Below are 24,793 nucleotides of genomic sequence, written 5' to 3' on the forward strand. Positions count from 1 at the left end.
GTTTACGTTTTTGAGTTGGTCAAAGCAAGCATGTTCCAAGTTTGCTGATTATTTTCGCTCGTCTCCGGAAGGTGACAGGACAGGCAGGGAGACCTGGGTGCGCTCCTCAGAGACATGGGGGGAGGCCCCTCACGCGACAGCCCCTCACCTTTCCTCCTGCGTCTAAGGCGGCTCTCTTAGGGCTTTGTTGCTTTGCGTTCCAGAGCTCTAATATTCTGAGCCTCCTTTCAAATAATTCCACTGCACTTAATGATGCACACTGTGCAAAACTGCTAGTGGAACAGAAGGAGGGGGCGGTTCTAGGGCAGAAGGGGAAGATCCCTTCTGGAGCAGAAGCCCCCTGGTTGGGCAGCGCTGGGTAGGTGCTACAAATGGTCATTCTGAGCAGCCAGGGGTTCCAGCATTTGGGGACCTGCTGGTCCCCACTTCTTATCACTCGTTTAGCAAACCCTTTTATTATAGCTGACACAGGGCTCATATGGGCTGGCATCTGTTTTGATATATCAAATTAAAAACATATAAAAATAAATATTCAGTATAATATCAAGTTAATTTTTCTTATGATACCCTCAACAACATTTGCAAATCTCTCCTCTTCCCCAGTTACCAATGGTTTCTTCAGCAACACTGGAAAAAGGTAATTTTTAATTTCAACCCCAAATCTGTATACGATCAGTTTCATCGACTGGGACCCAGTTAGTTCAGAACAAACCAGTTAGTACGAGATGAAAGCAGTCACACTAGCTGTTTATAGACATCTTTTTAATGTTTTACTTTAAAACAAATAATCCCAGTAAAAGAGAGCAAAGGAAATTACATTTGAATGGTAGCTTGAAATGGATATGATATTCCTGATTTATTTGTTTTCAGGAAACAGACAACTGCATTGTCATACACGACTTCCAGAACTGCTCACTTAAATGCACATAATTATATTAAATTAAGTTTCTCTTACAAAAACACAACCATGTCATTTTAAGGCAAAAAATAGCTTCTGGGGAGATAAGTTAACATTTATGATATTTTCTCAATCTGGATGAAGTGACCTATTCACTTAGTTGCTCACTTGCATCCTTCCTTATAGTTTGCTTTGCAAACAGGCATGAGAATTAGTCACTTTGTGCCTGATTTCCTCCTCTCTGTTAGACTTGTTTTACTGGCAAATTAAGAATGTTCAGAATCACTGAGCCAAGGGGAGGCAAGAAAGGCACCTTAGAACAGGAGATAAAGACTTAAAAACTCAGTCAAGTGTCTTCTTTAAACGAAACTTGCAATCTACAGGTGTTAATTTAGTTGAACACAATGCAAACATTTAGATCAGACAGAGCAAAGTTTCTCAGTTCACCTCCTAGAAGGGATGTTTGCCAGGAAGCGGTAGCTTGATCAGCCCCACGAACTGCAGAAGGCAGACGAACACGGACCGAGAAAGCCGGCGGCTGATAAGCGCTCAGCTGAATTGTGCTTCGAGACGCCGTCTGGGGTTGACCGAAGGGACTTTGCTAAGTGTGAGTGGGAGGCCCCTCTCGGCTCCGCCGAGAGGAACAGAGCAGACACAACCCTCCAGTTTTCACACAAGACAACCGGCTTTCGACATCCAGGACTTTTTGCGCTATAGAGTAAGACAGACACAAAATGGTCATGGCTTGGATGTATGAAAGCTTTTCCTAACGTGATTTACCACGTGGGGCTGTGGGTAACCCTAAGTGATGGGCTTAGGTTTGTTTCTGAATCTTCCGTCTTCGGCAACGCCGGATGAACTGTACTGTGTCTGAGGCCTGAAGGGGCCAGAGGGGTCCCCCGTACATTCAGAGTTCCTGCTGCCAGTGGGGTGTGACCCGGACAGAGTGTGTCCAAGACTCAGTGCTACCTGAAAGCTGCTATCTCCTGCCTCTTCCTCGGCCAACACCTGGAGAGGCCTGCCGTGCACAGCGGGGGTCTGGCTTCGGGTCAGTGGAGGGGTAGGGGTGTGTGTGTGTGTTCTTGTGTACAACCTCCTTGGGAGGATGGATCACAACTTTGAGTGGATACATGGGTAGATGAAACATTGCATTTAATACTTTACTAACACTCTGTGTTTCGAAAATGAAAATAATGGCTTCGAAAGCTTGAGAACCTCTTCTTAACTGGAGTGTCAAATTTAGACTCTCTTCTGCATATCTCCAGCACCCAAGCACACGCTGAATGACATGCTCCGGGGGAGTGTGCTAGGATCCCGGTGGGGCGAGAAGAGGAATCTTGCCAAATTTCAGTGTTTATCAAAAAGGACAGGGTCTTAAAAGGCTGAGAAGCGCATTTTGGATGAGTGGAGAAGCGGTTTACTTGGGGATGTCGGCTGGTGAAGTCCAGAAGGGAACTTGTGGCAGGGAGTCCATAAGCCTGTGGAGAAGAAAAGTCGCGGGGGGAGCCTGGGGTGGAGAAACCCGGCTGGGGAGAGAGTTGGGAGGGACTTGGCGGGTGTCAGGGCATCTTCTGGCCTCTGGGTGGCCGGCGACAGCCCTGCTTGGTCCTCCTGGCCGCTGGGAAAGTTTTCCCGGAGGCAGCACTACCGCCAAGGAAAAAACTCTTCTTTTTAAGTCCTTCTGTGGTGAGAGTTTAACCAGTGTTCTCTCGCTTCTCCTGGCCCTTTGGGTGCCGTTACCTTGGCAGAAGTTCTGACGGTCTGGGCTAGCGAGGCTGGTTTCTAACAAGCGGTCAACTTTGCTTGCTATCTGGTACATACATTTCTCTTTTGGTGTCCCTTGGTCTTTTTGCTGCCATGCTGTATTATTAAGTGCTTTGATTCGCAGACCCCGCCAGTGTTACCTGACTTTGAACCATAAAATGTTTGTACCAGGAAACTGAGCCAGTAATTTCAGATTGGGGGCAACATTCTTGGGAAGAATAGAAAATGTGCACTACAGTATAAAAAGTAAAGGACGTTTAGTTTTAGCCTTCCATATGCAAAATGTACTACCTAATAGCAAAAGACATTCAGGGCATATTAAAAAATGAATGCCTTTCAAAATTCTCTGCTTATATATAAGAATAAGGGATGTTTAGGTAGTTGAATTCCTTAGCAATATTCGTTTTCTAAAAAATCAAGGTCTTTCCTTTTGGTTTGCTTCCCTCCCTCTCACGGCCCTGGAGGGGGAAGTCGTTTTCTTGAGCTCACTTGTTTCCCGGTGTCGTGTCTGGATTCTTTTCAAGCCTTTTCCATCCCCGTCTCACTCACACGTCTGCTCCCAGGATCCTGCGTGTGTATCAGCCGTGGGAAGAGCCTCTCGCACTTGCCTGTAGTGGAGAGCGCTGCAGGACACACGGATCAGCCCTGCCTGGCCGGCTGTCCGCTTCTCAGGACTTGGTTTGCTTGTGTAGCAGCTGATGGAGCGAGCCATCAGGGAGTACGTTTCCACTGAAGTCAGATGTGTCAGAGTCAGCCTATTTGCCCCACTGGCCTTGACTTTCACTGTTTGCACATTTTCTAACCGAAGAACATTCTCGTCATAAAGAACATGAAAATGACGTGCAAAGTTGCTGGCCACAGCGTTAAGTCACCAAAAGCACACGAATTGACATTCAAATTACATTAATAATAAAATGCCTGAATAGGAACGGGTTGGCAAGTACGTCTTGGACAGGCAGCCGTTTCTGTGATTCCCCAATTCTGCTTTACTGGACACCCTATCAGCAGCTGATACTATGTTTACGTGTACGCACGTCATGGCCTAATTCTGAACCTGTATTCTGTGTTTTACCACAAAGCAGAAATGCCTGAAATCTGAAGGCGCTTACTCCCATCATTTCAAAAGACAGAGTCCAATCTTATAAACGACCTGACCTTGACATTTTCACACACACCACAGCACCAGCAGTGTTGATTTCTCAGGAGTTTTAACGCGAGGTACCTTCCTGAATGAGGGGTAATGTTGTCCTACCTGGGAAGTTCAGCCGTCCCCTGAACATGCATTGTCATGCAATTAAAAGGTAACGGGCTTGGACACTGCCTTTCCTGCTCTTCCTGATTCTTGGGCATTCAACTTTTGAGAAGGGCTTCCCGAAGAGTTCATGCAGCGACGTGTATGGCTGAGAGGCTGCGGGGCAAGGGAAGCGAGCGAGGGCCTCATTTTAGCCTGGCATGGGCCCGGCCGAGGGCCTCCGCGGCTCCTGCGCTCCGAGATGATCGGGACCGTCCAGTCCTGAGACAGTCCGACGCCAGGGCGGGTTCCCGGGCCGGCGGCCCCGCGTGCAAGGCGTCCGACCCGGTCTCCTCCTGGCCCGCCTCTTCATCAGTTATAAACAATTTGGATTCCCTCCATTTGGGGTAAAAATCTTGGCTGCCCCTGGAGCCGCTGGACTCGCTCCCCGACAGCGGCACGTCCAGGTCCTCCGTGGACCGGATCAGGTTCTGCACCGACGCCGACTTGCCCCGGTCCTGGGCCGCCGCGGGCCGGACAGATAGCAGGGCCGCGCCGTCCAGGTCGAGGCTCTGGCGCAGCGCACGCTCCTTGGTGGCCTCGAGGCGGGCGGAGACGTCGGGGAGGCCTTCGTGCGGGCCCGCGGGGCCGGGGGCCAGGGCCCCCAGGGCGGGCAGCGGGGCCGGGATCTGCAGGGTGGCAGGAGCCACCGGCCGGGCCGCGCCCACCCCCGCCGCTGCCGGGCCGTCCCCCGGGCTCCCGGGCCCCTGGGCCGCCGGGGGGCTCAGCGCGTACAAGGTCTGCGCCCCCAGCTCGCCAGGCGTGAGGATGAGCTGCAGGCCCCGAGCCAGGCCCGCGCTGGCCGAGCGGGGCAGGCGGCCGCCGGGCGGGGCCAGGCTCTGATAGTCCGAGGTCTGCTGACAGTCGAAAGGCGGGGTCTGCAGGGGGGCCAGTGCGAGGGCCGACGCGGAGCCTTTCCGCAGGGCCTGCTGGTAGATGTCCAGCAGGCAGTCCAGCTTGGCCTCGATGGACTGGACCTGAAAGAGGGGAAAACGTACACCTGTTGATAAGAACGTAGAAAGAGGTCCGGCTGTGCCTGCACGGTGAAGTCCGGGGAGGCGGGTCGTACGCAGTCCCGACTGGGCACCGGCTCAGGATGCCCCTTCCAGCCGTGAGGGCGGGAACGCACGGCTGAGAGGCAGCACGCTCCGCCGGCCGGCCGCCTGGTCTGCACTGGCGCCCTTCTGCCTCCCCAGCCTTTAAAATTGATTTTCAGGGGCTTCCCCGGTGGTGCAGTGGTTGAGAATCCGCCTGCCAATGCAGGGGACACGGGTTCGAGCCCTGGTCCGGGAAGATCCCACATGCCGCGGAGCAGCTAAGCCCGTGCGCCACAACTACTGAGCCTGCGCTCTAGAGCCCACAAGTCACAACTACTGAAGCCCGCTCACCTAGAGCCCGTGCTCCGCAACAAGAGAAGCCACCGCAATAAGCCCTTGCACCGCAACGAAGAGTAGCCCCCGCTCGACACAGCTAGAGAAAGGCCCGCGCACAGCGATGAAGACCCAACGCAAAGATAAAATAAATTATAAAAAAAATAAGATAAAATTGATGTTTCAAAAACCATATAAGCGCTGTACAAAGCAACTTCCAGACCCTCCTCCCCAATCAGGTTGCCCTTCCTCAGCCACTTCCCTGAAGACATTCTGGGACTTTACTGCTGCCTAGCAGGGAACTGATTCTGTAAGAAATCAAGACCCTAGATACTGGGACTTCCCTGATGGTCCAGTGGTTAAGACTCTGCGCTTCCACCACAGGAGGCCCGGGTTCCATCCCTGGTCAGGGAACTAGATCCCACAAGCTGTGCGGTACAGACAAAAAACCAAAAAAAAGACCCTAGACATCAATCTAGGCGATTCTAAATTTAAAAATAAAGGTATAAAATGCTTGGAATACTTATAATCAAATTGGGGGAGCATTTTGATTTCTAAAAACTGTCTTTGTATGAGATGATACACTCTCAGGGTCAACAAACATTCAGTGCACTACCATAGTTATTATGCTTTTTTTTTTTATTGACATAAGAGAGACAATGAAAATAACCAAAACACAAATAAAAACTAGATCTTTGTTATTCTACTGTTGGAAATCTACAGTTGTTTGCAGTTCGAGTATTAATTGACGAGAGGAAATTTTCTATTTCTTATATGGAAATCCAGGTGTTTTAGAGAAACACTGTCTATGCATAAAGAAAATTTAATTTATTTGCTCTTTCTTGATTTTATTCCTTTTAAAATCTATTATTCACTAAAATACATCCAACTGCCTATATCAGTTTTGATTAAAAAAAAATTCTGGCTACTTCACTCCTGCTAGAATGGCCATCATCAAAAAGATAAGAGATAACAAATGCTGATGTGGGTGTGGAGAAAAGGGAGCCCTCCTGCACTGTTGGTGGGAATGTCAACTGGTGCAGCCACTGTGGAGAACAGTACGGAGGTTCCTCAGGAAATTAAAAATAGAGCTACCACATGATCCAGCAATTCCACTGTTGGGACTATATCCAGAGGAAACAAAAATTCACTCAAAAAGATTTCTGCACCCCCATGTTCATAGCCAAGACTCAGAGACAAGTGTCCACTGCAGATCAATGGATAAATAAGTTGTGGTGTGTGTATATATAAATATACACAATGGAATATTACTCAGCCATAAAAAACCGAGGAAATCCAGCCATTTGCAACAATGGGGATGGACCTGGAGAGCATAATGCTAAGTCAAATAGGTCAGGCAGAGAAACACGAATACTGTATGATCTCACTTACGTGGAATTTACGACAAAAAACAGCCCCCTTCCCAAACACATAGAAAAAGGATCAGATTCCTGGTGACCAGAGGCAGCGGGTGGAGGGAGGGGACCGGAGGCAGGTGGCCGGAAGGTACCGATTCCTAGTTATAGATAAACAAGTGCTGGGGGTGCGATGCACAAGGGTATGACTATAGCTAATACTGCCGTGTGGTACCCAGGAAGGTGTTAACAGAGTAGATCCTAAGGGTTCTCATCACAAGGAAAACAAGTTGTTTTCTTTCTGTGCTTTCCTTTTTATTGTGTCTCTATGAGATGATGGAGGCTAAGATCATTCACAGTATATGGAGGTCAGACCATTATGTCGCACGCCTTAAACTTACACGGCGATCGATATGCGTCAATTATATCTCAATAAAACCGGAAAAAAATCTGGCTAAAAAGTTAAGCAGTTTAGTTGAGCTGTACCTGCTTTTCAACCTTGACCACTCGGCCGAGCATGCTGAGGTCATCTGTGGTCTCATGTTCTGCGGTTATTTTCTCTCTGCTCTTCTTATCTGATGTGATTTGCCCTTTTCCAAGAATTTGATCCACACTAGCAGAGAAAGAGATCTGATTATGAGTGCTGAAGGTGGACACTGCCCTAGGCTGGAAGGAAGGGTTTTGAAAAGAAAAATACGATTATCTCTATTTACGTAAGAGGAAATAAAAATGAACTTCTTCCAGTTGACGTGCTTATTTTCTTCACATGAAAATTACACGAGGTTAATTTTCTCATTATTCTAGTCCATGATGAAATCACTTATGGCTGATCTTCTGGAGGCAAAAATGTCCTAAACTACCAAGTAATTTGTCTGTTTCCACCCCTGACCAGGTGTTTCTTGAATTCAACCACTTAAAAATGACAAAATCATAATTATGACTATTTCATGTTAATAATAGAACAGATTTTTCAGTGACCATTTATCATACATCTGACATATGGAAGATAAGCAGATAAGAAAGCTGTAGTCTCCATCTCAGGATTTCTAGTTGGACAGTATACACACATCACATAAGCAAGAAACTCCAGATTAGTTCTGCAAATTCTGCAGCAGTTGAACTTTATAGAAACATTGGGAGGGAACTACACTCAATATTTTGCAATAACCTATAAGGGGAAAGAATCTGAAAAAAAAAAGATATAAATGCATGTATAACTGAATCACTTTGCTGTACACCTGAAACTAACACAACATTGTAAATCAACTATACGTCAATAAAAACAAAGAAACAACAAAACCAATTGAACAAACATGTTAAATGAAAAAATCCTGTTTGTAATGTTATGGCATTCTCTCCAGGTCAATTGATTTCTGGAAATTATCAAATTAGTTTAAAGATATCTTACTTTCAAAAACATTAATTCCTTCACCCTCAGAAAAATAAAACTTTACCAGAAAATCATAAATAATCATAGGTATAAATACAGGATCCTAATTTACATTTAACCTTTGTTTTAAATGATTAAATGGACGCTATTTATGTAAACTTTCTACAATGCAGCATGAAATAAAATTTAAATTGCAGATTTTACAGTGTATTTTAACTAGTGACCCTATCACTATGAAGAAAAATAAAAGAAAACCAATTACATTTGTAATAAACAAACAAGCAAACAAAAACGTTGGGAGCCTTAGGTAGTTCTGTGAAAGGACTTGGAAAACCTTGGCTACCTGCGCAGAGACTGTAACAGGATCACAGGAGATTTAAAACAATTTCCAAGGAGACCTAGTCAGCCTAAATTGGACACTTACTTTCTTCCTTTCTGTGTGTTTTAGAACTGAATTATAAGGAATATTGACTCAACTTTCCAGTTTACTTTGTGTGCACAGGAGTACAGGCAGTCATGACATCTAATCCATCCAACTGCCGCTCTACAAGGACTGGGTCATTTGTTCATCTCTGGGTGCCCAGGGTGCCCAGTACACATTGCAGGTTCAATACTTACCTGCTGAATGAAATGAACAAAAAACCTGTGATTTCTGTAACTAATGTTATAGAAATCAACAGGTGTTTTACCAAGGGCCTAGTGTATGCCTCACCCTGGGCTAAGTGTGCTCTGGGCATAGAGAAACATTGAAGACTCAGTCCGTGTGTTTTAAGAACTGTTCAATCGAATGCTGGTAGTTGGGGCCTGATAGTGAAGCAAGGCTGTTAAAAAAAATGAAACTGACTAAATATTTTGGCTTCAGGATGACACAATCAAACTACATGTTTGAAATAACATACTGAACTCATTTCTTTCAACCACTAGAGAAGATGCTCCCTGGCAAGACGGTGTGTATCTAGCCCCGTGCAGGACAGGCATGAAGGGAAGGGCCCAGACTGGGTCCAGGGCCCGGGGAACAAGCTTCCCACAGGGAAGCAGTATGAGAGTCAACCCTGGGTCCTCAGTTTGACTCTCCGGCACAGTATTCCAAGGTGAGCTGCGCTTCTACTCCCTGCAGTGGACTCTACTCGCTTTAGGGGGTCAGAGGAGGGACAGGTCTGTCTTTGTGGGCTGGATGGTGGGTCAAGTTTAACGAAGGAGAAAGACTAGCTTTCCTCTGAAGGATGGTTAGGATTCAGGCGATAACGGAAATGACAGCAGCACCAACCATTAACATTCCCCGAGCACTCGGTGACCCTGCATTTAACTCATTCAATCCTCACCACGACCCTAGGCAGACACTGACATTACCCCATTTTCACAGGTGAGACGCTGAGACACTGCCAATACACTGAGGCTTTTAATGACTGATCGACTTTTAAATAAAATCTACGTTTCAACGCAGAAGTCCAGCTGTTCACTAAAAAAAGAGTTAGAAACATGGAATTCAAGAGTTTTCTCTACTAGGGAGACGTTCCTCCCAGACAGTTTCTGTGCCTGTTCCTGTAGAACAAGTAACCCTCGCGTTGCTCACCGTGTTTGCAGGCTTTTAATTCTGCACAGCATGTCCAGGTGACCAGCAGAATACTGTTCAATGACGTCTTTTACGTCATATGGGCGTAATGTTTCCTTAAACTTCCGTTTTGCGACGTGAAACTTCATAATTCTGTAAGAGCAACATACTACATATGAATCTTCATAACTTCACTAACACAAGTCACCCAAATGGCTCACTAGTATATAGAGGAAACTCTGGGGGAAAAACATCATGCAGCAAATTATTTTAAGCTCCTGCAGAAATGCAACAGAAAAGCCCGAGGTTACAGTGGACAATTTAAGAATATCTCCTGTGAGGCACAGCTTGAATGTAGAAAAACACACTAAAAAAGAGACTAAACATTAATACTTAAGTCTTGCACCTTTTTTTTTTTTAAAGCATTTTTTTTTTTTTTTTTTGCGGTACGCGGGCCTCTCACTGTTGTGGCCTCTCCCGTTGCGGAGCACAGGTTCTGGACGCGCAGGCTCAGCGGCCATGGCTCACGGGCCCAGCTGCTCCGCGGCATGTGGGATCTTCCCAGACCGGGGCACGAACCCATGTCCCCTGCATCGGCAGGCAGACGCTCAACCATTGTGCCACCAGGGAAGCCCAGTCTTGCACCTTTTTAATGTCCATTGAAACCCTGAATTAAAATCAAAGTCAAAATGCGATTCTACCTTTTCCATGTAACCCCAAGAAGTCCAAGATCAACACCCAGTGAACGCATCCCTATAAAAATATAAAAGTTGGGCTTCCCTGGTGGCGCAGTGGTTGAGAGTCCGCCTGCCGATGCAGGGGATACGGGTTCATGCACCGGTCTGGGAAGATCCCACATGCCGCGGAGCGGCTGGGCCTGTGAGCCATGGCCGCTGAGCCTGCGCGTCCGGAGCCTGTGCTCCGCAACGGGAGAGGCCCCAGCGGTCAGAGGCCCGCGTACGCAAAAAAAAAAAAAAGTTGTTAAAATGGTCTTTTATGTAACTATATACATTTTTGAGACGCAGATGTGCTACAAAACTCTCATTCTCTTTAGGGAAACGTACATTTGTATAGAAATTTATGAAAAATTTCATAAATTATTTCTGCAGAATACTGCTCAATTAGATACCCAAGGGTTTATTTTTGTTTTTTTGTTTTTTTTCAAACATAACACACTCATCAACTAAGCTGGATGTCTAAACTCTTCAGAGCCAGAGGTTTTATTTATTTATTTGGCCGCACCGAGTGGCATATGGGATCTTAGTTCCCCGACCAGGGATCGAACCCATGTCCCCTGACGTGGAAGCATGGAGTCTTAACCACTGGACCGCCAGGGAAGTCCCTCCTTTGCCCACCAGAGGTCTTTTTAATTACAATGTCTCCCCCAACATGGACTCCGTGTTTTAAAACAATATTTCGTCAATAAATTTCATGATGTCATGAAGAGCGAAGCTGCTTGAGATAACCAGTTACTGCAGTAACTTGATATAATTCCTGGGGAAAGCAAAGCAGCACAGCATTTTAATGACTCTGTGCAGCCTTACTGCAGGTAAATGTTAAACTTGTTGGTGTTTATTCAACTATTAATTGGCTCGTAGACTCTTATTATCACGCTCATGGGTCCCAGGCTGCAGATCAGTCAGCTAGGCTCTAGGAACCAAAACTTATTGTTCCTTGGAGGAAAGTGGGAAGATTAGGGACAAAAGTAGCGTCTAAGTGGAAAATTACCTATCCTAAGCGATAGCTGATTGCAACTGGTTATAAAGCCCCAAACTCGATCCTGGAATTGTATTGTTAACTTCAATCTGACTGTCTCCTAATCATGCCTGAATCATTTGTCCTTAATATTCTTACCCCCTTTCTCTACCACATTGGTTTTCCCTGGCCTACTGGGTGAGCATCACATTCCCTAGCACATCCTGCAAGGCCGTGGGTGGCCTGGCCTCTGCCCACCCCTCTCACCTCATCCTCATTCACTTCCTCCTTGGAACTCGAGGACTCTCCTCTTCCTGAAGTCCTACAGGATACTTAAGACTCGGTTCTAACGTCGCTGTTTTAATGGAAATTTCTGCAATTCTTTCCAAGCAGTTAGTCACTTGTCTATTAGCCTTCGTTTTAGTAACTAACGTGCCACACTGTGATTACTTGCTTACATACGGCCTCCACCAGGCTGTAGGAGGTCCAGACTGCAGGGCTGTCTCTGTCTGTCTGGAGGCTCCGCCTGGCTAGGGAAGGGGCTGACGGGCGGAGGCAGCGCCCCTCTTCTCCCCAGACGTTCGCCCATCTCCACCTGCTCTTCTGCCTGCAGCCCCACACCAGCCCTTCCAGATTCTCTCGTCATCGAAGTGCTCATTTCTCAGAGGTCTGTCTTGGCACGCTACCCAAAATGCTAACTGTTCAGGTTCAGCTCAAGCACGGACCTCTCGAGGAGATTCACTGAGGTCAGAAGCTGTGTTTTTCATCCCAGCAGCTCATAAGCTCCCTGGCAAGGATCAGCGATTCAGTACATGCTCGCTGAAGAAACGGATGTGAACGAGCTCCTCTCTGGTCGCCCAAAGCTGTTCTTGCTGTTCCGTGCCGAGGCAGACTCCTGACACCTTCTGAACGGAACAGAGCTGAGCTCTTCGAGGCGCATTTCAGGGAGACCATAAGACTCTGACTCTCTTTCGTGAATACCAAAAACTTTCTAAAGTAAAACAAATTTGTGTATTCATTAATGATTAGGACCCTGCCTGATTCAGAAAAGAATCCGTTAAATAGAGATGCTTCTGAAAACCATGAAAATATAGTATTCTTTTCCCTCAAATTACTAACATAATTAGGATTTCACAGAACAACTAAATCACAAATGATAAGATATCATTATGAGAAAGTAAGGAGAAAGGAAAAAACATTGAAAGTCAAGGAATAAATGACACCATAACCCAGTAAGTACCAAATGTAAAGAGAGTGCTAACAGCAAAATGAAACCGTCCAAGGTGGGGAGAGGAGGGCCTGGTAGGAAGGTAATTCAGCTGCTGAATGAGTTTTATATATCACAGGACCATCAAGAACACAGGGATGAACACATGTGGTTAAAGTCTAAACAGAGTATAAGCTTAGTTTTCTGTTCCTAAGAGACTGCTGTAGATGCTTCCAAAACTCCTGCGTGCCAGGCCTGCTCCAGGAGGGCAAGGATGGGAGGCGTGCTCCCTGCCCATCTTGGCCACTGTATGATGACCCTTCTGAGCCAAGACCCCGGTCATCAGGGCCGGGCGATTCGAGATGGTTATACCATCCAGTCACCTCCGCTTCCCTCCCTCCACCCAATCCCCTCGCCTTTCCAGGGACTGCACTCGGTTTTCGTGGTTGAAATCAGACGGTAGAGTGGAAGATCTGGGAGACTAAGCTAAGCCCCCTCACTCCCCTGGTCCCGCTGGATGTCTAGAATGGCTTCTGTCTCTGCCCACAAAGAGCCTGACCCGAGTACTCAGGGTCCTTGTCCTGGACACGGAGCTGGACAGTGGGAAGTGAAGGCCTCGTCCTCCCACCTCACCGCCTGCCTTGGGGTGGGTCTCCCATCGCTGTGCCCTTGCTGAACGGCTGGCCCTGCCCTGAGCCCTTGGCCTCCATTATGTCAACGTGAAGCCCTAAGAGTTCTCCACCGTTGATATCTGGGTCTAGCGAGGGCTCTGGAGGTCGGGTAACCTGTCCAAGGTCACACAGCTAGTACGAGGCCCGTGTTGCTGATACCCCACTAAGCTCGCACCACAGGGCAGCTCTTGGCAGGCACACTTGTAAAGGCTCAGGGGAATGCCCAGCTGTCCACTGACCTCCTCCTGTCTCCTCTGTGTGCCCTCTGACCCTCACACAAGTAAACCCGAGGCCACGTTAGTCTATTCATCTCGCCGCCAGCTCTGTCTTCCCAGGGGGTCCAGTGCACTCTGCCCTTGAACTGGCCCCCTTCCTTCCCTCCAAGGCCCCTCCCAAGAATCAGGCCTGGGCCAGTGTGGGTTCCCCACCCCTAATAACTGTAATGTTTCCCCTTTTGTCGCAAATTCTAGGGGTCCTCTGCTTACTTTACCCAAGTTGTAGGATATACACATTGGTCTCACTGGTCATCGGTTTGCTTTACTGTGTACGTTTCCCAGCTACCAGCTGCCCATGATGCACTTAGCTTCTGCGAAGTGGAGTGAGTAGGCCATTTTCTGCTTATCTGCAGGAAGAAATGAAGCCCAGGGTTCAATAATTCTAGATTTCAGGAAAGACATGAAGATGATGACAATTGAGGAAAATGTCCAAAGTGGCTATTAGACTATGAATTTGAAAGGCCTGTTAATTCTTCGACTTTTTTTTTCTCTCCCAGACCATTCCATGTCAGGTACTAAGCCTTCTGACTGTGCGGTGAAGGGAAAAGGTGAGAGCTGGGGTTGGAGAGCCCCGAGTTGGGAGGAAGCTTGGTTCACACAGGCAATCCTGAATGTTATGTATCTCTGCCCTCCTAACGCAGCTGGATGGAAATCAGAGGGACCCAAAGTCTAGACAAGGGGTTGGAAGTTCTTTGTGTAAAGGGCCAGGCTGTAGGTCACATGATCTCTGCTGAAGCCACCCGTGTCTGCACTGTAGCATGAGAGCAGCCGCAGGCAGTACGTACACGAGAGCATGTAGATGTGTTCCAGGAAAACTTTACTTACAAACACAGCATTGGGTTGGCTTCGGCGCCACCCTGTCGTTTGCTGACCTCTGGTGTAGACACAAGGAAATGCCTTGAGGCCAGGCAGAAAAAGAGGCAGAAAACTTTAATGGACGCTTATAAAAGAAGTTTAATATGATCTATGTATTGCCTGGTAGAAAGGAGTGTTTGGGCAAATCATTCCGGAGTAAAATTCAGACCTTTAGAGTACATTTGGTGATTAAAATGACAACACTGCCAGGCGGCACTTGGCAGTATAGTCTGCGAGATGGGGACTCCCGTCGGCCCCAATCTGCAGATAAGGAAACTGAGGCCAAGAACGGTTAAGTGAGTCGCCTGAGGTTACACAGCTGGTAAGCGTGGGATCTGGGCCAGCATGGCTCCAGTGCTGAGCTCTTAGTCACAACGTTGACTATTGTCTTAATGCCAAGATGTTGATATTTTAACACAAAATAACAGCACAGAAGAGATACTTTGGTGTGAAAGGGCTCTTTTTGCTCACACGCCTGGCACATAGTGAATGGCTTGTCCTTACTGGTGCTGTTGGAAGGGCCTTCGGAGGAGGACAGAAGGCGGGGCAGTAGGTTGCACTCTCACTGTCTTTTCCTCATGAGGGCAAACTGCACCCCTGGAGCTCATACAGCAGCAAAGGGCAAAAAAAAGGGCCAGTCTCCTCCGATGCTGCGGGTACCTAAGAGGCTAGGAATCCCGGAGGAGACCTACGCTCGAAACAGACATGCTCCGCTGTGACCACTAGAGGGGGCCAGAGACTCGCCACAAACCGCAACTGGCAACTGGCTTGAAACGGAAGAAATCTGCTCAAGCAATTTTCTGAGCGCGAAGAAATAACCACAGCAAAGTTAAACCCCGGGTGGAATATAGGCTATATATACACACAACACATGTGCACTTATAAGGAAGTGTAGGTGCATTTGTTGTGCTGCCACGAGTTACAGAATCTTGCAAAAGTCTTGTCCCAGGCCTCTGAGTCAGGGTAAAAACCCTGCATACGAATATGCAGAGATAAGAACGACTAGAAAACAGAAGCGGCGGTGACTGTGCCACCACCAGACAGATGGACAGGCGGCCGACAGCCAGACCTCGTGCGGGCGGAGGGCTCAGCCGACTGGACCAGGGAGGCAGCTTGATGGGCTTTACGTAAAGGCAGCAGAGTCCCCAAGCCCCCGCTGCCCCTTGCCATCAGCCAGGGAGCCTAAAACACGCTGATGCCTGGGTCCCGCCTCCAGAAACGTCATTTAATTGATCCAGAGGCTTTATAAACCTCCTCGGGTGATTGGAACCTGCAGCCCAGGCTGAGAACGACTGACAGGTGGTGGGACTGGGGTGGGACTGGGCTGGGTTAGGATGGCCTCCACACGAAAGAGTGACGGCGGGTCCGTGTCATCTTCCGAGTCACACAAATCGTGCCCACGAGGCAGCGCGTCCGTGTGCCTGGGTGTCAGACCCCCAGTCACACACAGCCCAGTGCTTTCTGCCCCCGCTTCCGGAGTAAGACCCGAAGTTCCACGTGAGAGCCAGCTAACAAGTCCCATTAGCTTCTCAAGGACTGCCTTGGACGGGGAAGCAAGTGCCGGGTGACGGGTCCATTCATTCTTTCAATAAATAGTCATCGAGCTCCTCCTACCACGGTGTGTGTGTGGGCCCTGGCTGTGCTGGGAAGGAGCTGAAGAAGCCTCCAGGGACCACGTGGCAGCCGTCCGTCCCTCTGCGGCGTCCTGGTGGGAGGAACAGTCCCCTCGCCAGGAGCTCTAACAGGACTCGAGAGCCCATGTGCCCACAGCCTGGGGCCCTGGACAAGCTCAGGGTGGTTGCTTCCCTGCGTGATGCTGGAAAGAGGGACCGAATCAGTCACTCATCACACATTCACTGAGCGCCTACGACGTGCCAGGCTCGGTGCTGGAGGCCGGGGATCGGTCAGGAGGGCAGGCAGACAAGCAGGAGAGGAGTGTGTACCCCAGACTTCTCCCGCATGCACCCCCATCTTGGGAGAGATGACCAAATTCCTCAGGGCTCAGAAATGGCCGCCTGATGTCCCAGACCTCGTGTTTTTGGTGTGGATGCGCCCCACTTCATGTCGCTGCGTCGTGTCCGTCACCTCTACTGAGGAGCGTTCCATACCCACCTCTTTCGCTGTTCAGCAAATTCAATCCCCTGATTCTGACTCCCCAGGAGAGATACAGCATCTGTCCGCCTGAAGAGGAGGGGCCTGGGGCTCGTCCTGCAAGTGACCCAGGGCCTCTGGTCGCTGACCCTCTCCCGAGGCAGCCCTCTCGAGCCTTTTAGAGTCCAGTCAAGGGGCGCTGCTGATCACGGGGCAGATTCGGCAGCCAACCAGGCTCAGAACTTGATAACGTGGGTCACCACCCAAGGCGTGCGGATCACTAGTTGCGGGATTCATTAATGTTATTTTCCTGTTAATACATAATCATGACCCAGTAATACAGGTCTGCATTTGTGTATACGGTATCTAGACTTTGAGACTCTTCGAAACTAGTTATAGAATCGCATACCGAGACTCCTTTACCATCCTGTCATCTCAGACTGGGCTACTAGCCAGCGACTAAGGCACCCCAGGGCTACCCGGATGCGCTGGCCAGTCTCATTTGCTTGCTTTCAGCTCTTGATAGAGACGTAAATTAGCCCCACTGTCTACAATCTACCAGGTGTCCTCACTAAAGGGGCAGGCAGATACCTCCCTCGGCTGACTTAGGGGTCGGGAAAGTTCTCTGGTCATATTGTTCCCATCACTGGGAGTAGGGTTTTTCTTCTAATGCTTAATAGTGTTTTAGATTCAGGATTTAGTAAGTTCTTCTGTTCATTCTGTTTGGTCTTCTTTTAAAGAGATAAGAGTAGTAAAATGCAAGTAAGAACTTCTGGATACAAGCAAGTCTACAAATGGGTAACTTGCCTTCCTAGGATTTTTGTGAGCACGAATACGGTAACTACATTTGGGCATTTTAATTTCCTAGGAGTCTAAAATCCTGTGTAGATTTTAAAGTGTGAAACAAATACACAAAGTGCCCACACATGCTGATTGCTCCTGAATAGTTTTTGTCTCAGCAATGAATAGGAGATTCAGTTTAAATTATAGCAAAATAAAAGGTTAAAAATTAGATGCTGCAAAGTAAGTGCGTTTTCGGTGAACACACTGGTTTAATGCAGCCTCAGGGCAAAACGCGGTCACAAGCAATTATCTTCAAAACAGAAACAAACAAAAAGAATATTCCAGGGCTTCCCTGGTGGCGCAGTGGTTGGGAATCCGCCTGCCAATGCAGCAGACACGGGTTCGATCCCTGGTCTTGGAAGATCCTACGTGCTGAAGAACAACTAAGCCTGGGAGCCACAACTACTGAACCCACGTGTCACAACTACTGAGCCCGCGTGCCTAGAGCCCGTGCTCCACAACGAGAAGCCTGCGCACCGCAACCAAGAGTAGCCCCCGCTTGCCGCAACTAGAGAAAGCCCGCGCGCAGCAATGAAGACCCGATGCAGCCAAAACTAACTAAATTTATATATATAAAAAGAATATTCCAGGGAGTATATTAGCTGATTAAAAAAATCTCATAAATGATCCATAAAATATTCCCCAGCAGCGTCCTCTACTGTCACGTGTCACAGACTTGGCTGTCCAGAATGACTTCATAGCGACTTGCAAACTCACCATCTCTGCTAAAACAGCAGAGACGCCATCAGCAAAGTTAGGGACTGGTGATGATTAAACAGCTTGCGGATTTAACAAAAACCCACAGTGGCAAACATGTGCCTCTTCTTCTCTATTTGCGGGGTATTCTTGCCTGAAGTGAGGTTTAAGAAGGATGCAGAGCTGAAAGTACATTCTAGAGGAGAACGTGCACGCCTCCTGGAGTAGGTGCAGCACAGGTGAGAAAACCCGAAAACCTCAGCACTCGCGCCGGGTGACAGCAAGGCCCGCTTTGCACACCCTCAGAAGCTGACGAGTCATCGGTGGCTCTTCGCTTGGCTGATCAGACCCGAGCGATTTCAGAAGAGCCCATGTTGAGTCTTTGCTAGTTACAAAGAAATTCTTGACGCCTCACCTATGTTCCTATTAGCGTGAAAGATTCTCATAGGTAATTTGAAAAAATGGCTTTACAATCTGGCTTCAACCTTTTTTTTTTTTAAATTTATTTATTTATGTTTGGCTGTGTTGGGTCTTCGTTTCTGTGCGAGGGCTTTCTCTAGTTGCGGCGAGCGGGGGCCACTCTTCATCGCGGTGCGCGGGCCTCTCACTGCTGTGGCCTCTCTTGTTGCAGAGCACAGGCTCCGGACGCGCAGGCTCAGCGGCCATGGCTCACGGGCCCAGTTGCTCCGCGGCATGTGGGATCCTCCCAGACCAGGGCTCGAACCTGTGTCCCCTGCATTGGCAAGCGGACTCTCAACCACTGCGCCACCAGGGAAGCCCCCTGGCTTCAACCTCTTTTGCCTCTACTGAGTTTTTCTCCAAAGCTCCCGGTGACTTCCTTGGTGCTGCTTCCCAGGGACCTCCTGGAAAGGAGTAGGTCCCCTTTCTCTTCTTGACCTCCAGCAGCCTTTCATACGGTGGACCCGCCTTCCGCTTCCAACGCTGCCCCGGCTCGTCCTCCGCTCCGTCTCCTGGTTCCTTCTGTCTGGCTGCCCCGGGTCCCTCTGGATCAGCGCCTTCTCTCTTCCGCAGCTCCTCACGGTTCCTGAGCCGGAGATTCTGTGAGGACCACCGTCTCTCTTGCCTCCACGCTCTCCAGGGGACGCTTCTGGAAACCATCCACGTCTGTGCTGACGACCACCAAGGCTGTCCTGGTTCCAGGCGTCTCTCCTGGCCTTCAGATCCAGGGCTCCACCTGCCTGCTGGGCGGTCCCTCCAATGGCACAACAGTGCGCCGTTCCTACCCGTCCCGTTGCCCCAGCGCCCAGGCGCCTGTCTCACCCTCAATTCCTCCGCTCCATGCTTTCCAACCATTGAAGTCCAAACCCTGGCGTCATCCCTGCTTCCCTTCACCGTGACTGCGTGGCCCCGGCCCCCGCAGATCCAGGGCTTGTGACAACGAGTGTCCCCTCTTCCCAGCCCGCTCCTGCTCTGCAGTCAGAGTCACTGTCCTGAGTGCGGGAGCGCAGCGCCAGCCTGGAGGAGTGACTTCCGCACGTGCGCCCTCCAGCTTTCCGGCCCGGCGCCGGCTGCCCTCGGCCTGGCCTCTCCTCTCCCGTCCCGTCCCCGCCCGCTGGCTCTAGGTCACTGCAGCTGCCTAGACACGCACGCGGGGCCCCCATGACGGCCCCTCCCGGCTCCAAGCAGGGGCCCCCTCCTCCTTACTGTTTGCCTCTGTGCCCAGCGAACGGGAGAAGTGATACATCTTGTTTCAGCGCAGGATCCGACCCCCTGGGAGGGTCTTTAAAGGGCGTCCTGAGGCCTGTGTGGATGGGGGCGGCAGAGGAGAGTCACGCCCACCTCTCAGGCCCACTGGACTTCGTGGGACGGCCCTGCGCGGCAGCGAGTCACCTACAGGGGCTATGGGGACACTGCCTCGTGCTGGGTGAAGAAACTGCCCTTCCAGCCCCTAATGGCGGCGGTGCTCTGGGCGAGTGCTCAGCGCAGGGCCTGGTGAGGAGGAAACTTCAAGGGGAGACAGCGGGCACTTCCTGGGGGAGGGGGTGGGTGCAGGCAGGCAGGCGCCCCCAGGTGCGAAAAAGGAGCGCTCCTTTCACGTGGGCCGCGACGGCAGGGTGAGCTCAGAGAGGAGGGGTCTGGCCTGAGCGGAGGATGGGCAGGAGGGGGCCCAGAGCTCTGGGTTCCCATGCTGCCCCGCACTCGGCGCTCTGCACACGGTAACCCGTAACCCGTGAAATCCTCACCGCAGCAAAGGTCAGCACCATCCCCGTCCCCACCTCACGATGAGGAAACGCCACAGAGAGGCGATGTGAGTTGCCCCAGGTCGCACAGCGGCACGTTGGGTTTCTTGGACCACCTTCCTTAGCAGCCCTGGGGGGCAGGGGGGCAGGAAAAATTAGCCAGTGAGGCCTTGTCAAGTCAGGCTGCAGCTTCAAGGAAGGATTGGGAGTCTGGGGTTAGCAGGTGCAAACTGTTACCTATAGAATGGATAAACAACAGGTCCTACTGTAGAGCACAGGGAACAATATTCAGTATCCTGTGATAAACCACAGTGGAAAAGAATATGAAAAAGAATATATATATGTGTATAACTGAGTCAGAGGGAACTATATTCAGTATCCTGTGATAAACCACAATGGAAAAGAATATATATATGTGTATAACTGAGTCACTGTGCTGTAAAACAGAAATTAACACAACATTGTAAATCAACTATACTTCAATAAAAAAAAAAATGAACATTAGAAAGTAAGATTCTCTGAGTTTTCACCCCAGACCTCATTTATTCATCTGATTCCCTGGAAGGCTGGGTCTGCCCCGGGGGATAAGAGGTCGCGTCCAGGGAGACGCAGCAAGGAAATGCGGAGATTATAGCGCAGGGCTACCAGGAGATGTAAGGAAGAGGATACACCCCACAGCTTCTGGGCTAGCTCTCCTCCACATACTGAGTAATCTCCACCGCCTGGTTTCGGTTCTCCTCACAAGGAGAACAGGTTGCACTGTATTCTGATTCATTTCTTGCCAACTGACAGAAAACACAGTTACGTTAAGGAGAGCCACTGTTGCTGAGGATCTCGTTAGGAGCGGCCCTGACCCTAGATGTAGCGATTTTATGAAAAAATACTGGTGAGAAGCAGGCAAGCTTCGCCCACAAGGTTTCCACAGACCAAGCTGTTTCCCCAGCCGCCCAGGCCTGTACACAGCCCTCGTGTGCTGTCCTGCTGTGCACAGCTGAGAGCTTACCCAGCCCTTGTCCTGCGGTGGGAAAACAAATACAAACATCTCTTTTGTATTTAAAAAAATGATTATTCCAAGACCCTTTTATAAACCTAGAGTTGTATTGACTATGACCTTTAAAATTTATTATTTCAAATACATGAGCATGTCTTAATTTTTGCGTGAAAATTTGCCCAGGACTCACACTTACGTAGTGTTCCACAGTGCCAAGTGCAAGCCTGAAAGGCAAGCCAGTCAGCCTCTTCAGATATTCCCGGATGTCTGATACTGCGAAGGATTATCTAGCTGATGGGCTTAGTTTTAATCTGAAAATTTTGATATTGTGCCTGGGAAAATATTTTTCGAACAGTGATAGAAAAATTGGTGTCTTGCCATGTGTTATGGGCTGAATTGTGTCCCCCCCCAATTCATATGTTGAAGCCCCAGGACCTCAGAACGTTACTGGCTTTGGAGATGGGGCCTTCAAAGAGGAGAATAAGTTAATGTGAGATGTTGGCACAGACCCTAACCCACTCTGACTGCTGTCTTTATAAGAAGGGAAATTTGGACATAGACACATACAGAGGAAGGACCACGTGAGCACACAGTGAGAAGGTGGCTGTCTGCAGGCCGAGGAGAGAGGCCTCAGAAGGAACCAGCCCTGTGAACACCTTGATCTTTGACTTTGAGCTTCCAGAACTGTGAGAAAATAAACCTTTGGTGGTTAAGGTTAAACCAGTTGGTGGTATTTTGTTATGGCAGCCCGAGCAAGTGAATTCACCATAATACAGGGGACCCTGGAACAACACGGGTTTCAACTGCTTGAGTCCGTTTATATGTGCATTTTTTTCAATAAATATATTGGAAAATTTGTTGGAGATCTGTGACAATTTGAAAAGACAAACGAACTGTGTAGCTAGAGATGCTGAAAAAATTAAGAAAAAGTTAGGTGTGTCATACATAAAACATGTAGATACTAGTTGATCTTCACCTAAGCATGAGTGATATTTAATATAAAATTAATAATGTGTTAGTTTTCTTACTGTTTTATGACTTTACTTTCAAAGAATTTCATTACCGTACAGCATGCCTCTCTCTCTCTCATAATGGGAGAAACTGCATATCAGCCTATCATCACAGGGAAGTGTTTTTAAAAAAAATCTAACACTGTTTCAATACTGTATTATGGATGTAACTGTGAGACTGTGTGCAGTAAAATTTTTAATAACAATTCATTCATTAGTGTACAAGCTAAGCTACCATGAAGCAATCATACTGCTGCTTCTTCATTATCAGTGCATGAATCGTTATACCTGTAAATAAATATGTACTTCTTTTTCATGTTATCTTTTCGTTTTTGATGTCTAGTGTTAGGAACACATATAACATCTATAGTGTTTTGTATCGTATAAGACAATTTTGATGTAGGTACTGATAGATGATTCATCTTGTAAGCATACTTCTGTATCAATAAACACAGTACAATACTGTAAATGTATTTCCTCTTCCTTGTGATTTTCTTAATAACATTTTCTTTTCTCTAGCTTAATTTTTGGTAAGAATACAGTATATACTACATATAACATACAAAATATGTGTTAATTGACTGTTTATGTTATCGGGAAGCCTCTGGTCAACAGTAGGCTATTGGTAGTTACGTTTGGGGGAAGTCATAAGTTACATGCAGATTTTCTACTGCATGGAGGGTCGGGGCCCCTAACTCCTGCATTGGTCAAGGGTCAACTGTATAGTTGGAGTTGGGTGTGTAGAATGATCAAGAGTTTATCAGTTTGCTTGTCAAACTGTTTACTTCCCTGCTAATTTCATCTTTCTATTTAGAAATTAATTTGTATGAGTGGATGAAAAGAAATTTAACATTGTTTGAATTAAATCATTAACAAGATAGATAGAACTCTTGTTAAAAATAAGTTCAATTTTCACCCCCAGAGATGAGTTTGAAAACACATTTTCAACAACTTCACACACTCCAATTAAATAATATTTTGAAAAAAATCTGTGGTAATCCTGGAGGAACTATACAAAACTAAGTCTTCTTCTGTCTTTTAAGGCATAGTTTGGAAATATCTAAGAATAGCTGTTGTTCACTACTATAAAAAGTGATGTCATTCATTAAAAAAACAAGTCTCGGTGAATTTGGGTAATAGAATCCAGATGAATTCAGAGAATGACCTTAATCATCTTATTGCCCGAGAATATTTATTCTCAAAAATAACTAGAAAATGTCAGATGCTGAATAAATATTAATAACTGAAAATAAGAATTCCTACTTTGCTCTTGTGAATGTAATCATATTATTTTCCATGCTGTCATCTCATACATATTTTCTGTTACACATTTTAATTTTAATTTGCCTCTTAGGAAAAAACTATTATTATTGTCAGCGCTACTGGAAGACAAAAGACATGTTCAGGTAGTCATATTAAATCATCAAACAACCAAAAGAGAACAAGGAAAATGCCAAAAACAAAGTCGCCATTTTAGAGTTGAGTCATAGATGGTTCACACTTGCCATCAGTGACATGCACAGAAAATCCTGTTTAAGGTGCGCTGTGGGTGGTGGGCACGTTCTGGCAAAAGCACTCTAGTCAATTGATGTTCAGTTTGTTATGTAATTAAACTCATGAAAAGGACACTTTTGCATATGACTTAGGAACTTATACCTGCAAATCCTTTTCAGAAGTGCTAACTGAGGTGGTTGGTCCTTTAATGTTTAGACATTAAGTTCTATCATGAGTCAAAGATTTCCAATTAAGTTATTAACTACTGAGTGTAGCTATTATGTTTTTACAGAATCCAACAATTTTAAATGAAGCTTAGAAGTGATTAAAAAAAAAAAACCGCACCAAGCAGAATCAGGATACAGGGAAGAAAAGCACCCCATCAAGAGTTATGAAGTAGCAAGCAGAAAGCTTCCAAAATCCACAAAAAGGAGAGACGTGTAAATAATAAAGTTCCTGTTAAAAATAAGAAGCAAGAAAGAATTCTGAAGAGCAAGGGAATTCTGCAAGGGACTTTACAAAAACCAGTCAAGTTTCCAGAGGAAGGGATAATAGCAAAGTAAAGCGCAAGCTGCTGCTCGAGCGCTGAGCTGGCAGAATAAACCTATTTCATTTTCCTTTTTGCAGCTCAGGATTCTTTGTGCAGGTTGTGAGGCAAAAGCAGAAAGCTTCAGAAGGTCTCGGGAAAGGACACAAATTGGGTTAAGTATGACTTTTAGGAAACTTAATCTGGTCCCTTAGATAAGATTTTACTGTACTTGCTGCAAATTAGACCAGGGGTCTCTGCTGGCTGTAAGGAACGGATGGAAAGAATGTTGAGGTCACTTCGGGGCCAGCAATGCCCCATAGAGCTTCCTGCCCTGATGGAAATGTACGATGTCTTCTCTGCCCAACACAGAAGTCACTGGCTATGCGTGACCACCGAGCACTTTAAATGTGGCCGTGCCACTGATGAACTGAACTTTACATTTTATTCCATTTTAATTAATTCAAATTTGAATCGCCTGGTGTGACCAGTGGCTACAGTGTTGGACGGCGCAGGACAGATCCTTTCCATCCCTTTAACTGAAGGCTGTAGACCTCATTTTACTACGTATCCTTGGGTTTTCTGGGATTAAATATTACCCAAGGCTTCTGGGATCCC

General features: G+C 47.6%; 1 protein-coding gene across 5 annotated transcripts in view; it reads right to left on the reverse strand.

Annotated features, from left to right (window-relative positions):
- Positions 1–745: 745 nt before the first annotated feature.
- The window catches only part of KCNQ5 (potassium voltage-gated channel subfamily Q member 5), a 583,808-nt gene continuing 559,760 nt past the window's right edge, over positions 746–24,793 (reverse strand). For all 5 annotated transcript variants that reach the window (XM_060168259.1, XM_060168258.1, XM_060168257.1 and 2 more), the window contains 3 exons: positions 9,642–9,773; positions 7,165–7,291; positions 746–4,930 (listed from right to left, as the gene is read on the reverse strand). In XM_060168259.1, coding sequence (XP_060024242.1) covers positions 4,100–4,930; positions 7,165–7,291; positions 9,642–9,773 — 1,090 coding nt within the window. In that variant the 3' untranslated portion in view covers positions 746–4,099. The remainder of the gene's footprint in view (positions 4,931–7,164; positions 7,292–9,641; positions 9,774–24,793) is intronic.

Source organism: Lagenorhynchus albirostris, chromosome 12, assembly GCF_949774975.1.
Source record: "Lagenorhynchus albirostris chromosome 12, mLagAlb1.1, whole genome shotgun sequence".
NCBI classification, from domain to species: Eukaryota; Metazoa; Chordata; class Mammalia; order Artiodactyla; family Delphinidae; genus Lagenorhynchus; species Lagenorhynchus albirostris.